Source organism: Nannobrachium achirus (genome assembly GCF_963921795.1).
Source record: "Nannobrachium achirus genome assembly, chromosome: 19".
In the NCBI taxonomy this organism is placed as follows: domain Eukaryota; kingdom Metazoa; phylum Chordata; class Actinopteri; order Myctophiformes; family Myctophidae; genus Nannobrachium; species Nannobrachium achirus.
In genome coordinates this window covers 37680644-37698069 of record NC_137826.1, presented here as the reverse complement: position 1 = coordinate 37698069, position 17426 = coordinate 37680644, and the positions used below count along the sequence as shown (strand labels likewise).

The window sequence follows — 17426 nt, the reverse complement described above, 5'->3', positions numbered from 1 at the left end:
CCCATAGGCTACACACTCTCAAGGTTAAACGAACCCTCGGGATTTGCTAGCGATAGGCTAAGACGTTTTAAAATATGCATCATCATCATCATCATCATCATCATCATCCATATTTCCCTGTGGTATAACCTAACCTTCAAGGCTCCATCCGTGCATCATCATCACCCCCCGTCCATCCATCCAAATACTGTGCTGCTGTGACAGTGAGACCTCCATTACGCACCACAGACACCCACCAGGTGCGCTGCGCTGCTTCTATAGGCGACCCACGACACGTCCATTTGTTTTTCATGCAAAGCTAGCAGCAGTGTGTGTGAGAGAGAGAGAGGCGGTTGGACGTCGTGCCGTGGGACTGAGAGCACACACACAGCACAGCAGCTCTCCCGCTGTGTCTCGTCTCAGATATATTGTCGCTCCTCTCTTTATAATCTCATCCCAAAGCTCGTGGAGCTGCGAGTTGCTGCTGCAGCCTGCAGAGTCGATGCTGCAGTTTTGACTGCGGTGTGCTGCTGCGACAGATAGGCTACACACACACACGCACGCACGCACACACACAGACTCAATGAGAAGAAAGACATGCTCGCCTTCGTTCTGGTGTCTGGGTCGCTGTGGATTATATTAGGTGAGTTAGAGTTCTGATGAACAAAATGACCTTTTTTTCCCCCTTCCCTTCTCACTCCCGTTTTAACGCTTCGGTCTTCTTGGTGATGTCACATAAGCTAGTCTCGCATATGGGCTGATCTGATCTGAGGCGCATTGTGGCTCATTCATTCATTCATTCATCCATTTGCCGGCTTCTTATTTCCTCTACAGACCGTTGAATTATTGTCGTTATTTCTTAGCGACAGGGAATTGGCTGTAGGCTACATCAGTTTGGGCCAGATTGCTCAAATTTGCCACGTTGCCTGGATTTGACACTTGCTGGGGCAATGTAAACGTATGCTTTCTCATGCCAATAAAGCTCCTTTGGATTGAATTGAATTGGATTGCGGTAGGGATACATATGGACCACAACACCGAACCGGTGACATGTTTTATTTAATCCACCATGCACGTGTAGCCTGCCGAGCCCAACCTAGCTTTTACAATCAATGTGGAACAGTGGCATTACTAATAATAGGCTAACGATGACGATAATAACAACAATAATTCATGATAATAATGTGGCGTGTGGCTGGGGCAGCGTCTGCTAACCCGCTACAACATTGACTCGAGGTTACAGCAATGTAGCCTACATATTCTTTCCATAAGCTCTAATAGCTATGCCTATAGGGATATATGTTGAGATACTGCCCTTCTCAAACCTATACTGCTTTCACATAAAGGCATGTGCAATGTGCTGGCTGCATGGGAGCTGTCTGTAATAAACATATAGTGCTATTATATTTATTTGGCAGATCAATGCTATTATTTCCCTCCTAGCGGAGGATTAATGCTGGTGGAGGGAGGCCCGTACGTTGTTGCCATTCTAAGCCAAACAGGATAAAGTGCCACCGTGTGTCGGCCAGCTGCTAAGGTCGTGTGACATTGTGCGTATATGATACCGAACCGGACGCACATTAAAAGATGTACACGCATCGCATGTGATTTCTACCAATGACGCGAGTCCGACGGCGTCGTTTGCCCCAAAAATAAAGAACAGATCTAGACTAGGACAAGCTATACCGTGCATAGGCCTATAGGCCGCATATTAAGGCTTTATCTCAATTTGTAATGCACAATACATATGAACGTGGCAGCGTCATGGCCAGATATCAGCGAGGACTAGTTATGGACTATGGTTTGCCGGTGGATGTGGGCGATAATGTTCTGTCCTCCATCATGCTACACTGATGGAGAGGAAGAGGAGGAGGAGGAACAGCCCTCCGTTATTCTTCTCGAGCGCTGATTGGCTGAAAGAGGTCGGCTCCTACCAATCGGCCGCGGGAGCGCTGCGGAAGGCCGCTGGTGATTGGTGGGAACTGTCCAGGGGAGAGGGGTGCTGAAATCAACCCCGGCCTACCGGCAAACCACAGCATGTTCATCATCTCCAGCCTCCATCTTTCCCCTGAAGCAAATTCCTCTGTGTTTAGAAAACCTTTTTATTGTCATTTTTTATTTTATTGCAACTAGTTAACAACTATTAATGTCTGGTTGTAATATCGTTTTATAGTTGTAGCCTAAATAATTATTTAATTTTATATTATTTATTTTAACAAAGTGCTTTTAGTAAGTCTATAGTGGGACACAACTTCATCACCCCCATGAGAACATGTGCTAGCAGTAGGCTAGCGCTCAACATTCAGCTCGTCATTGTACCCCGACCTCGCCACGCCACACCTCACTATGAATAATACATTTATTTAATCACCATCTGGCGTAGCCTACTGCCACACACAGACCTGTAAACGTATTCCTTTTCCTCCTTAATAATTAATAATTAAGGACAGTCGTAAGGCTCAACGTTAGTCAGAAAACCACACATACAAGTGTCAAACAGCCGATCATCAAGATGATTGTGGACTCAGTTACCTGACACACAATCATGTTGTCAATGGCAGGATTGCTGCTGTGGCCAGACAATTTATTCAAAAGTGTTTTAAATAATTAGGACAGGGATGCCAACCCCATTAGTGAAGATGACTCTCAACTCATTTAAAGTACATTTGGAAGCCCATATCATGGATGCCAAGCAAGGAAAAAAACTATAGCTGTCAGTAGTATTAACCACTCCTAGATTTAGTGAAATGGAATTGAGTTGGCTCTGTACTTTGGCCGCTTCTTTCCCTCTTCACCAAATCTCTTGGTCAGAATAACCTTTATTGAAGGATAAACCCCTTGAGATGTAGCATGATAGCATCTCATTTTAGAGAGGGTCCATATTGAGCAAACACAGAACAATACATTACATGACATTACATTAAATACAGTAACACAGTAACACAATACATCCATACAAACACACAAGACAGCTTCTCTCCCAAAGGTTAGCCGCTCCCACCCCACCAATTCAACCCGTACATAGTGAAATGAATATGTATTCCACATCAGCAAAAGAAAACTAAGGCAAAAGCAGAAAACAAAACAAAATTAGAAACATGAGCATGGTGTTTGAAGGTGAGTGAAAAGAGATTCTTTGAACAGGTTAAGGGAGGAAATTGATCTTAGAGAGCTTGGTACAACTTGTGAGCTTGTAGATTGTCTGTTTCTCGTTAATGTTCCCCCGCCCGGAATATGGATGCAGAGCTTCAAGACAGTGGTTCAGATATTAAGAACACATAATGATGACATCAGGTCTTTTTTACCAGTCGATCTCAATACATTGTGTAATCAATAATAATGGCCTCCCAGTGTGCACTCGGATAACACATGACATCCGTCTCTCTTTGTAGTCTCTCCACTATACTGACTGAGTGCCTCTTAGCTGCTTCAGCATGCCAGTACTGTGTTCTCACTTCTCATTCCTTTGCTGTGCTCTATTGGGCTCTATTGACTTATTAAAGGCAAAAGTGCTGAAACGGTGATTCTGCCTCTACTGATGCACGTCACACGTCCACGCGGCTTTCTCAGGTCATTCTTCTGAGAACACGCTGTACCGTCCGACTGTGTAGTAAAGCGTGCACAGATAGGGCTGTCACGATATGACATTTTACATGACGATTAATTGTCACTCAAATAATTGGCGATTAACGATTTAATTGTGTTTTTGTCATTGATAATTACATTTCTGTTTGGCTTTTAGGCTTTGAAGTTGTACATGGTAGATATGACTCATACCGGTAACCTAAATATACAAAGAAATTACTGACATATTTGACAACTTACTACTTAAAAAAATAACTTTGATAGTGGAAATAGCCGATCTACAAGCTCACAACGTGTCGCATCGCGACTATTTCGGACATTTTTCAACATTCACGATTATGACGATTATGAAAAAATAATTGCGATAATGTCAAATAATCACGATTAGACGATTATGTAATAATTGTGACAGCCCTATGCATGTGTTGTGGTCGGGGAGTCTTATCGTGATAAATACCCCAATTCTAATCCCTGTAATGTATCATTTTAACATTTAAAAAAATAAAATACACGGTTGACAGTTTAATAAATAAATATGTCTAGTTTATTTGTTCCCGAAAGCTGTCGTTTTGACGAGGCTCCCACTTGACAGCGGCAGGATGAAGTCCAACCACAATCCCTTTTAACAGTCAAATTTATCTGGGAGGGGCATTAAGAGCTTTGACTGTGTGTGTGTGTGTGTGTGTGTGTGTGTGTGTGTGTGTGTGTGTGTGTGTGTGTGTGTGTGCGTGCGTGTGCGTGTGCGTGTGCGTGTGCCTGCCTGCCTGCCTGCCTGCGTGCGTGCGTGCGTGCGTGTGTGGTTACTTTGAACACATGTCCATTGTACAAACCGTCAGCAGCCACAATTTGCATATGTCCTGTGGGTGTACAGTATTAAACATGTATGTGACCAGGTATGTTGTCCCCTGCTGCACTGCATTTGTGGTGTGTGTGTGTGTGTGTGTGTGTGTGTGTGTGTGTGTGTGTGTGTGTGTGTGTGTGTGTGTGTGTGTGTGTGTGTGTGTGTGTGTGTGTGTGTGTGGCTGAGGGTGGGGGTATTTGTGGGTCCATTATAGTGTAAGCTGAGAGACCTGTGCATCTTTTTAGCTGTGGATGAGATGAGATGACACTGTCTGTGGGTTTAGGAGGGGGAGGAGGAGGAGGGCAATCAAGAGATACGGGGAGAGAGAGCGAAAGGGAGGGGGATAGAGAGAGAGAGAGAGAGAAAGAGAGAGAGAGGGAGGGAGGGAGGGGGTAGAGCGTACAGCGTCTGCTGAGCCGAAAGGTGGTGTGATACGGAGGCCCGCGAGGTAGAAAAGAGGCCACGACGCTTCTCCCCCGCTCGCCTCGGCTGTAACCTAGCCAGTGGCATATACTCTATACTGTATATAAGAAGGTAATGACCGGTTCTCCCAGGGCTATGTGATAACCTCCTGAGGCCCCCCCTAGACAATACATACCCCCACCACCACCACCACCACCATACCGGCTCCCAGCTGGCTGCCTCCTCCTCCTCCTCCTCCTCCTCCTCCGACAGACTCCTTGTAAGTGCTAACCGGTGCCTGCTAGCATGTACTGTGTATAGCATGCCTTCTTCCATCCACTGCCTGGCCCACAGCTGCTGCTCTGCTGTGTCGGTTCTCCCACACTGCAGAGCGTTCGCAGTCTGCATCTTGCTGGTACACACTTCCTCTTCGCCTCTGCTTCCTTCTCACTCGCCTTCTGCTCTCTGCTCTCTCTCAATCCCCCGCTATCTTTTCACATGTTCTGCTCTCCTTTTCACTGCATCTCTCTGTTTTTTTTCTCATTCTTTCTCTCTCTCTCCTCTCTCTCTCTCAAGGTTCAAGGTTCAAGGTTCAATTTTATTTGTCTCCCAGGGGAGAAATTTGTCTTGGAGACAGAGTCACAGCTGCATACATATAAACACTTAACAGAAAAAACAAAAACAAAAAAAGAAACTCAAAAACAAGACAAACTAAAAAATACACATACAACCCATAGAGCCTCTCCTCAATTAGTTATGTGTCTATCATTTAGTATTTTGTACTCTCTCTCTCTCAATGTATGAAGCTACCATCATCCATCATCACTGCTTTCCATTTGTCACTCAGAGGCGTAATTTGACAAATATCTAGGGTGTTGCAAGGAATGGAGTTTGTCCACGCGAGTGAAAGATTTCGGGTTTTATCCGGTTTTGGGTGTTTTTTTATTTCAGTTTCGGGTTTTTATTCCCCACACAACAGTCTAAAAAACAAAAAAAATATTTTCTTAACATCATTAATTTTCAAGCCTAATATGTGTAATCTTTGAGTACAGTTCGGATATTGCAGGTATGTACAGGTATATTCATAGCCAGACAACCAGAGAGAGAGAGAGCTGATCACTTAACATTCCAATCAATCAACTCAATATTGTCGCCAGCTGGTCTCTGAGTGAAACCTAGACTCCATCAGTGAGCAGTTGGTTAATTCTTTAAAAAATCATAACTCTTGACAGGAATGGGCTAGAGACTTACTTTTTTTCCCTAAATGCTCAGAAATGCTAGGGTGTTAACCTCATTGTTAGTGACAAATATAAATACATTAGTTGTCACATATATTATATAGTATAGCCAAGGTATTGTATTGTATGTTAGTAATAACTCAGGTACTTCTCAACAGGGGGTCTGATGACCCCTAGGTGTCCTTGAGGGGGTTCCAGCCAGGGGAGTCCCCAGCTAAATAGACTCAGGAACTCTGATTGATAGTAACCAATTAGACCCTTACGGTTCATTTGGTTCCATGTGTATACTAGCAGAGGTAAATGAACACTGAGGAGTTTACAGTGTGGATTGGGGTCCCAGGGTATAAATAGGCTAAATCAAATGGGGCTCTGGGGACTAATGCTGGAAAGGGTTGGGAACCACTGACTTCGAGTTCCACGCAGAACATAGACATACAGTAAGTGGGCTGGTGGTTATAGCTGTCGCTCCTATAGTGACAGTGACGGTAACACTGGTGGCAGGGGGGAGTGGGGTCTTATCTCCTGGAGGGTGGTCCCACTGGGGGTGGAGATAAAGAGGTCAAAAGGGGAGGGAGGTACAGAGGGCTTTGTGTGGCAGATTAACAAGAACGCACGTTTGAATGCAGATAGAAAATGTGTAACATCAGGTTTTTGTCCCTGTGACAAAACAGGTGACAAGAAAGAAAGAAAGAAAGCGAGCAAGAGAAAGCGCACTCAGTCAGGAGGATGTCTTTAAATAGAGAGAGGAAGTGGCATGGAGGGGAGAGGGGGGGTTACTCTTGGCCATCCGTCTCTCTGGGCTAATAGGCCTGTAATCTCCAGGCAGGTCTAATCGCCGGTGACGCTCCGCAGATGGGGAGAGGGGGCGGGACCAGCGGGGCCGTGCGGTTTGTGTGTGTGGTGACGCTTCGTCCTCACTCGAGTCACTGAGGACACAGGAAGTCTGGCCGCGTCCTGTGCACAGCATGCAGCGCCGTGAGAGACACTGGGTTTCAGCGGCATTACGTTTAGTGACATTTTACAAGCCGTCCCTGGGGGGGGACGCGAGAAACTGAGCCCTCAGAAGCACTTTCCATTTTGATTAGTTAACCCATTCAGAACGGGTACACCTTATTGTGTATCATTATTTTATGCTTTAACCGTTGAAAAATAGCAGATATACAAGCTCACAGCGCGGCACAGAGTGTCTTTTGAATCCTTCTAAGATTTTTTTTTAAAACCTCTGTTTCTATGTCAGCAATCTGGCCAGCCATCGTCAAAGAAAAGGTCCTTTTCACTTAACTGGAGCTCAGTTAGTCTGTTCTTGAGAGACTACTATGTCAGTGGTTCTCAAACTTTTTCATGTGAAGGACCCCCAAAATGATATGTATTTGGCCACGGACCCCCATCTCAAAATACTTAATTCCAGGGACCACCCAGAAGCAAAATTTGAGTTACAAACGTTTGCTTTGAAAAATACATATATTCAAAGATTTGCACACATTTTCACGACTTTTTCAAAAATAGCAGATCTACAAGCTCACAGCGCGGCACTACTCGGTGCCGCGCTGTGAGCTTGTATATCTGCTATTTTTCACTGGTTAAAGCATTCAATAATTCTAGGCCTAAATGGGTTTTAAAGTCACTTGTGGGAATCCTAATGCATTGTGGGTGGTTAGACGTCCTCTTTATTACATTTCCAAACACATTTACTTCTGTGAAAGGCTCCACGATACCACCCACCCGCTATTAATGATTCATTATCAAACTCTAGGTTTGTCGTTGATCCCACTCCATTCATCATCTTTTGCTGTCCAATTCAAGAGCATCTCTTGCCATTTCAAGCGTTTTTCCTGCACAGTAAAACATCCGGAGATTAATTTAACGCTCTCAGTGTGAAATTAAGCCCCGGATTTTATTGTACAGGATCTCAGGTAGGCTTTGAACATTCAGGGGTCTTGCATGGATTGCTGTAAAGCTACAGTTAGTCATTCAGATGTTCACTCAATTCAATGTTCATTCATGCCAGCTGTTCCTGCACAGTACTGTATGTGCCCTAAATGTTTATCATTGAGGACATTAGATATTTTATTCCAACAGTGTTTGACTGTACACATGTGTCAGGGCATGTAGCCCAGAATGTGTGTGTGTGTGTGTGTGTGTGTGTGTGTGTGTGTGTGTGTGTGTGTGTGTGTGTGTGTGTGTGTGTGTGTGTGTGTGTGTGTGTGTGTGTGTGCGTACAGTGCACATAACACAAACACACAAGTGCAACATGAATTCAAAGATTAGACTAATGTAATTGCTTTATTTATCGTGAGGGTGTTAATAATTGTCATCAAGATCATGAATCATGAGAAAATGCATTGCATTGTAAAGAGCAGTCACCAGTATCCACATCACTCTTTTTATTCCAATGCCGTTTTCTTCCCACAGATTGATGTCACTAGCTTGCCAAAGGCCACTCCAGACAAGGGGTTGTGCCCAAAGTTGAGCTGATACACTTTATGTCTGTTTCTCTTAGGTTGGAAAAGCATGATAGAGTGAGACAGCACAAATGTCTGGAGTTTGGCTTCTGATGCTCTACCCTATTTTGGAGAGTCCATAGCTTGTACTGTAAATAAGCTCTTTTTGAAAAGTCTTGAATACTTTCACCTATAAAGGCTTGCCCAAAATAGGGACACCACATTGACAGTGGTTAAAAATCGGGACACATTGGCTACATACTTGCCGATACTGATGTTTTTAAAAACCTAAATAATGACAGATATATCGGTCGGTCCAATATATCGGTCTGGCTGTACTGACTGGCTCAGCCAGTTATCTCACAGACAACATCCCAAGTTTGAATGTCTGGACAATATCCTTCTTCCGCAGAAACAATTTCATAGTCAATGAAATACTGCTGAGACATGATTATTGCTGATCGAAAACTTTACTCATACCCCGCCAGGATGACTTGAAATATAGCCAGCCTTGGCAATTTTTGTTGGTCTCTATCAGTGTGAAATAGAATCGATAAAGTTTTGAAATGATTTCTTATGTGTCTGAAATCTGTTCACAGATGCTTGTAAAATCTTGAAACAATGTGATGCAAAGTGAAAGGACCTTTTAGACGAGCTATAAATGCGATCTTTTAGTGTTGGCAATCTAAAGTGTTAGTTCAGGTCTTTTGACATAAAGCTGTAGGAAATACTTGCCATTAATATAGTGGTTGCAAAGGTATTAATTGATTAAGCATGAGGAGTATCCATCGCGCCTCTAGCCTGGTTCAGGCCGGTCCGGTGCATCTCAGGAACAGGACTTGAATGTGTAGAAGGAGTATACTGGAGCAAACACAGACTTTTAGAGCCTTTTTTATTAATACAGGGTGCAGGCAAGAGTGACAACGTTTCGATGTCAATACATCTTCGTCAGGTCATGAATTAATTGATTGCCAGAGTCCCGTGGTCAGAGTTCTGATGAATTTCTTTTCCAGAGGCAAAGATCTATGCATAAAAGTACAGTATGTACTTTTTGACAATGTCACTTACAGTAAGCGTCTCTTCTCTTTGACCTTGGCTTCCGGTCTCTCTACACTCTACTACTTAATTATAAACAAAATCATCAAATCAATCACAGAAATCTAAATTGTCCTCGTAAGTAATAGCTTTGGTAATTAACCAAAGCTTTGCTGCAAATGAAAGTGCCTAATCAAAATGTCAAATTCAAGGAAACTACAGTGAACCCCACTGTGACTGTACAAAAATCTTTGTGCTGGTTCACCGTAAAAGTAATTGGGATTTTCTTTTATTTATTCAAACCTCGGAAGATGTGTGCTTTTGACATTGATTTTTTTTTTATTACTCATGAAAAACCCACTATTCAAGTTTCAAAGAGATTGTATTTGTCACAAGGTCATAGTAGTAGACTATGTGTAGTGAAATGTTGGTGTGGCATACACTGCCACATTGTGCTAACAATTACTAATGTATTTAGTACTAGTAAGACGCCTCAGGGCGACATGGGTTAGGACCTCACTTTAGGGCGAGGTTGCGCCAATTTCTAGGCCATCTGGCCAGTGTTGTATATCGGACCAGTTACCCATATATGGAGACCCCTGGTACCCATATATGGAGATCCATGTACTGTATATGGAGATATGCTGTAAGAGACCAAACATGCATCGTACCCTTTTATGCCCATACATGGAGATCCCTGTCTGTAGAACCAGCCACACAGATGGGCTGTCTTGGCCATATGGATTCTGTTAGTGTGGTATGTGGCCGATGTGGCCTCCATATATGGGCATTCCCATTTGAGGTCCTGTTAGATAAGGGCTTAATATTGATGACATCAGGGAACTCATATGGGCATAAAAGGGATTCTGAAGCCAGAGCGTGATATAAAACATAGGGTATACTAATAAAGTGTAAAGTGTTATAGTTAAGTTAGAGATGTTTAAATAACCTTATTGGTGTGCATAAAAACAGCATCAATATACACAGAGCATAGACTATACAGTACAAAGTAAATGCAACTTCCCTGGGTTACTGAGATACATACAGTATCTATGTTGCAGCCACACGACAATATACAGAACATAGAACATACAGAATTTAAGTGGAAGAATAAATGAGCACCTGGGATATACAGAATGTACATTCATACGGTAAATGTTATTGTGTGGTGAACTACAGCAATTCAGTCGGAACTAATTCAACACAAAGGATTTGTGGAAGAGAAGATGTTACAATAGCAAATTAAATGTGTGCTGTTTTTGAACAGCAATAGCTGTTGGTGGAAAAAGTGAGAGACATTTCCTCTGTGCTAATTTAAGAGTATGTGTAAAAATGGTCCTGTTAGTGTAAAAATGGCTTTGTACGGGACCATTTGCACACCCTCTGAGTTAAAATAGCACAGAGGTTGTCACCTTTATGATAGATGCTAGTTATACTGTACAGATAGATCTGTTTGTATGTTGGTTACTTGTCGACATGTTTTGTTATTTTAGATTTGTTTTTGCTTTAACCACCATTTTTAAGAATGTTATTCAGACAGCATGTTGTTTAGATAGATACTAGGTTGTATGTTCACCTGGTTCCATAGTTTCTTTGAAGCACTACATTGTCCTCTTTGGACTCTGTTTGTGAGTCCAGTCGTTTGTTAACTAGGGTTTATGCAATTTACTGTAAATCGCTCTGGCTAAGAGCGTCTGCTAAAAGACTATATTGTAAATAAAAAGGTGCTATAGGGACTGTAAAGAAAAACTGAATCCGATGCCCTGTTGTTTAAAAATGGATTGGATTGGAAAAATGGATGGAATGTGAGAAAATCCACCCTCTGAATTCAATTAAAACTGAGGATTTTTGCAGTGCGAGGTGGATGTGAGCGAGGTCATTGATGCTGTTCTGGTGCGGCGGTGCTGTCGGTCATTGCAGGATGCTGCTGTGCTGACATGCTGTTCTCATCTCAGCTGTAGCAACAGTCCTTGTGCACTTAAAGACCTGCGTGTGTGTGTGCGTGTGTGTGTGTGTGTGTGTGTGCGTGTGTGTGTGTGTGTGTGTGTGTGTGTGTGTGTGTGTGTGTGTGTGTGTGTGTGTGTGTGTGTGTGTGTGTGTGTGTGTGTGTGTGTGTGTGTGTGAAGATAACATTCTGTAAACATGTTGGAATGTCAGAGATGTGTTGAATATGATGCCCTTTATGGATGGAATTTGTTTGGCTGTCTTTGTTTCTATTGCTCATCAAATCTATCTGAAAGCGATCCTCGACCCCAACCTTAGCATTCGCCACTGTCATTGTCGTTATAGATTTAGTGTGTGGGCTCTGCCATCCACTTGAGTTGGAACCATTTTTTTTTTTTTTGTTATCAATTATTTTTATTTTCCATAACATGAAATTAGAGACATACATATGAATAGAACAAGAAAAAGTAAAACATTAATCAAAAGAAAAATGCAATTAACAGACAAACAACACAAACAATAGCAAAACAAGAAAAGGAAAAGAAAAGAAAACCCACCCACCCCCTTTCCCCGGACCAACACGGAATGTACAATAGTGCATGCCTGTGCTAGGCTGTTACCACTATATAGTGATTTCTTGAATCATAGCCTTAAGCTTATCTGCAATGTCCGACCACATATTAATGTTTTCTTCTTTTGCTCCGTGTAACCTTGCTATCGACTGCTCTAAATATACTATATCTAGAAAGGTCAAGGCCCACTGGCGAAACGTTAACGTATGAGGAGGTTTCCACCGCGTAGCTACCATCTTCTTCGCCGCCGTTAATCCAGCAAAGAAGATGCGCTTGCGTATATTGTTTAGTTGCAACTGTGAGACGTCATTTAATAAAAATAAAGAAGGAGAAGATATGATATTAATACTAAAAATAGTTGAAAGTTTGGAGGCAACCATATTCCAGAATGACGACACATTTGGGCATTCCCAAACCATGTGAAGGAAGGTACCAATACTATTTGAGGCGCAGAGAGTGCAGTTGGGATTATTCAAAATCCTCATAGCACATAGTCTGCGGGGAGTTAAATAAGTCCGATGAACAAAATTTAAATGAATTTGTTGATGGTCTGGATTTCTAGAAGATAGCCTAATGTTAGACCATACTGTGTCCCAACAAAAGTCAGGGTCCAAATTTGGTACATCATTCCTCCAAACAGTATCAACAGATAGGGGCCCATAACTACAGTCTAATAAAAAACCATATAGGGTGGAAACCAAACCTCTTGTTCTGTTACCATCACAGATAAACTCATGGAAGGGGTGCAATCTAAGGGGAGCTTGCCATGGGACCCCATAGGTCCTCAGGAACCATTTTTAAAACAATACATTTACAGTTTAGTATACATTTACATATACAACCCTTAATGCTTAATTTATATTCTGTTGCACGGAAAAGTACGAGCCAGGCACAAGACAGTGCCAAGTCAAGAGAGAGAGAGAGAGAGACTGAGACAGAGAGAGGGACAGAGAGAGAGGAAAGTAAGCCAGGTTACTATCGAACAATGAATTTACAACAGGCAGGGGCGTCACAAGGGGTAGGAAAGTGGGACTGAGTTACCAGGGCCCAAGGTGGAGGGGCCCTAGTAACTTTAGCAGATATACAAGCTCACAGCGCGACACCGAGTGCCGCGCTGCGAGCTTGTAGATCTGCTATTTTTTGAAAAGTCGTGAAAATGTGTGCAAATCTTTGAATATGTATTTTTTAAGCGAACATTTGTAACTCAAATTTTGCTTCTGGGGGCGGGTCCCTGGAACGAAATATTTTGAGATGGGGGTCTGTGGCCAAATACATATCATTGACATGAAAACGTTTGAGCACCACTGACAGAAACATAAGTTTCTTGCACACATTTTTCACGATTTTTCAAAAATAGCAGATCTACAAGCTCGCAGCGCGGCACTCGGTGCCGCGCTGTGAGCTTGTATATCTGCTATTTTTCAATAGTTAACATTCATGGGGGGCCCCGCAGTGAATCCTTGTACCCAGGGCCCAGAGTTTGGTGTGACGCCCCTGACAACAGGACACTGGACACTTGCACCCCCCATAGAGGATGGCTGATGCCCCACTGTGCAACAGAGGATGACACAGCAAGACTACTCTGCCACATTCTGATTGTCAGACAAAGGAAAAGAAGACTATGTTTGTCAAAAAGTTAATGTTATTTTACAGCATGAATACAACATATTAAAACATCTTCTTTTTGTAATAAATATACAGCATTCTCTTTACTCTGAAAACATTAATTATTGGTCCTATTTGACCGTTTCAGTTGAGTAAGCTCCTGATGAGCAGGTTGGTGCCTTGCATGGTTTCCTCCGCCAAAGGTGTATGAGTGTGTGTGTGTGTGTGTGTGTGTGTGTGTGTGTGTGTGTGTGTGTGTGTGTGTGTGTGTGTGTGTGTGTGTGTGTGTGTGTGTGTGTGTGTGTGTGTGTGTGTGTGCGTGCGTGCGTGAATGTAATGCACAATAATTGTAACATTGCAACATTTACCATTCAACAGTGGTGGAAAAAGTACTCACATTCTTTACTTAAGTAAAAGTATCAATACTGCAATGTAGAAGTACTCCGTTACAAGTAAAAGTCTGGAATTCAAAATGTACTTGAGTAATAAGTACGAAAGTATTGGCATCAAAATGTACTTCAAGTACCAAAAGTAAAAGTACAAAATGTTTGAAAATAGCAGATCTACAAGCTCACAACGCATCGCGATGCGACGCGTTGTGAGCTTGTTGATCGGCTATTTTCAAACAGCCTAGTTATAAAACATGGCTAAAGTGGTTCATGTATGTTTTAACATATTATAACTTATATCTAAAAAGTAACTAGTAACTAAAGTTTTCAAATAAATGTAGTGGAGTAAAAGTACAATATTTCGATCCGAGTTGTAGTGGAGTAGAAGTAAAAGTATTGGAAATTGGAAATACTCAAGTAAAGTGCGAATACTTCAAAATTGTACTTAACAGTACTTAAGTAAATGTACTTAGTTACTTTACAACACTGCCATTCACAACCAAGTTAACATACTGTAGGTTGTGGCATGGGTTGCGTGCCAAAACTGGGAATGTTTTGGTCAGAACTTACTGCTTCATCAGCTAAATTACCTCGTCTGAAGATGATCAAAGACACCTTGTGAAGTATGGTAGGGTTTGCAACTTTGCAGAGTTTTCCTCGAACCCGCGACACACTGCCGAGCTGGATTACCAGACTAGGTACCACTACTTTGTGGTCCAGGCCAGGGTTTCCAGAATTAATCAACATGACAGCAACTACTAGGCCTACAGTAACTCCCACCCATTATCCTTTATATTGAATCAGAGAGTGCTCATATTCAGCCAGTACTCATTTTGATGGTCAAATGTGTCGAGATGAGGCATTTTCCAAAGAGCTTGAAATGGTCAGAAGCCTGCGACTGAATGTCGATGTGTGAGCCTGTAGATCAGCTATTTTCGCTATTTTATAGGGCTTCTTATACAGGGCATCACCCCTCCTATACAGTATACTTTGTTGTATGACAAATAGAGAAAACAGATGATCTACTGCACAAGCTCACAACAAATCACACTGCAATGTGTTGAGAGCTTGTGGATGTCATACGGTATTTTCACTGCGTATGACATATAAATTAAGCATACTAGGGCGATGGGAACGCACATCCTCCAGTTACAGTATGTACCTGTTGTATCCGTTGTCAGAGTGCAGCTGTGAGCTTGTAAATCATCTATTTTGACAAAGACAAAGTCTCTCCGAAACCCCTTCTTCGGAGAGTTGAGACTTTCCGACAGATTTCCGAACTCTAATTCAGTGTAATGCTTTTCAGAAGTCGCGAGTGACGTCATTTTGTAGTCCAACCGGACCTTTCGAACAAAAGGTTCGGTTTCGGAGACAGTATGGACAGGGAAAAAAGGGTGAGAGTTAAACAGGCCTAATATTAGTTGTAACAAAGTTTATAGGGTTTAAGTCAAGAGGTTAACATGCATTTAGTACACACACACACACACACACACACACACACACACACACACACACACACACACACACACACACACACACACACACACACACACACACAGCCAACCATGTTTAAAGCATTTGAATGCACACACACATCACACACTCAAAAACATACACATGCTGCATGCAGAACAACAGAACCACGCAGCATGTGTGGAATTCATTGTATCTTTTCTATAATTGCATCTCGCAAGAGAGCCAACCAAGTGAACCAACCACAATAAGCACCAAAAAGCAATTTTATAGGACATCAATCATTACAGTAATCTACTATCCTACTTCCTACTAGCCTACTATAAAATGAAGTCATGTCCTTGCATGCACCCTCAGTGGGTTAGACAACCATCTGAACATTCACATGTGGTGGTGGGCAGGGACTTTAACACCGCGCCACATGAGCGCCTTTTTCCCCACATGTATGCTGTTTATTACTATTTTGCTATGATGTACAATAGTTCCGAACTTCCCATAATGACTAGAGTAGACCCATAGCCCGGGATTACGGCCATGCAGTGGTTTCATTGGTTGATGCTTGGTTGTGAGGGTGACAGTGGGGTGGTGATCTGGGCTCTGAGTCTCTTTGAGCCCATTGGTTGCTGTTGCTTAGTTGGACAGAAATGATAAATCCTCACTCTCCATCCACTACCATTACCCATTTAGGACCTAATAGGGACCTATTAACCTGGGAAATGTGTTGGGGGCATGGTGGCGCTAGTCAGTAGTGCTGTCTCCTCACAACTAGAAAGTCAACGGAAAGGGAAAAGGAACAGAAAAGGTCCATTGAACTCAATGGAGTTTTGGGGTTACAGAAAAGTTAAATGAAAACAGGTTTCCTTTAGGCGACATAAAAGTTCTTGGACCTAGAACAATAGTGTAGTTCCCTATAGCAACCACACTAATGAAATTGTTTATGTGTGACCATATCCATATGCTGGATCTGGCCTGTGCAAAGTTGCAACCTGTGTTGTACGTGTGTGTGTGTGTGAGCGCGCCAATAAAGTGCAGAAGTTTTAATTACCAAACGGTCTCAAGTGTCCTTGAGCAAGACACCTAACCCCTACATGCTCATGATAAGCAGGTTTACCTTGCAGTGCCGCCGTTTCCTCCATTGTCTGTGTGTGAATGTATGAATTGTGTGTCCTGATGTGTGTCCTGATGAAGATCTATTAAGATCGAAACGTTGACCAGCAATACACTTATGGAGCATAACCAGTGTACAGACTCTATATGTCCTTCTTGATGATTCTGCTTGTCTAGCACCTGGGCCACGGATGTGCGTGCACTACTTTCTTCAATGTGTGAATGTAACACACACTGTAAAGACACTATAGAGGCTATGCATGCGCGTGACATCATCACAACCGGAAGTTATGCGGGAAACGCCTACTGAGTGGCAAAAAATCTTTCTTGGCAGCACACACTGTAATGACAGCAGCTTTCATTCATTCTGAACCCAGAAAAAAGAATGGGCATGTCCCAGTGTAAAAGTAACATGTGCATGATGTTCATAGGCGCTGTTGAAATGCAGAGCAATCAATTAACCATTAACAGTTTGCCAGCCGAAATAGAATGGTTGTTGGTAGATTAGCCGTGAAATTTCTATTATTTTATTGTGATCTGAGACATAATATTATGTTTATAAACATGAGCCCGCCACCACTCCTTCTTGGACCGCACCGTTGTTTTTTCTTTTTTTTTCCCCAGGTCATTAGCTCACCGTGATTATCTGGATCTCCGTTGGGATAGAGTGGTAGTTTTGGCCGAGCATCGATCTCCCCGTGCGTTTCGCGTGCGCGATCCGTGCGCATAATAATCCATGCATATAATCCAAGAATAACTGAACAGTCGATGTGACCATTTTGGCTAGCTTAGCCCTTAGCACTCCAGCTATGCTA

At 42.6% G+C, this 17426-nt stretch overlaps 1 protein-coding gene across 1 annotated transcript in view; it reads left to right on the top strand.

Annotated features, from left to right (window-relative positions):
- Nucleotides 1–576: 576 nt before the first annotated feature.
- Nucleotides 577–17426, top strand: part of acsl6 (acyl-CoA synthetase long chain family member 6) — a gene marked incomplete at both ends in the record, with an annotated part of 80570 nt that continues 63720 nt past the window's right edge. Inside the window, one exon of the mRNA XM_080749054.1 lies at nt 577–622. Coding sequence (XP_080605180.1) covers nt 577–622 — 46 coding nt within the window. The remainder of the gene's footprint in view (nt 623–17426) is intronic.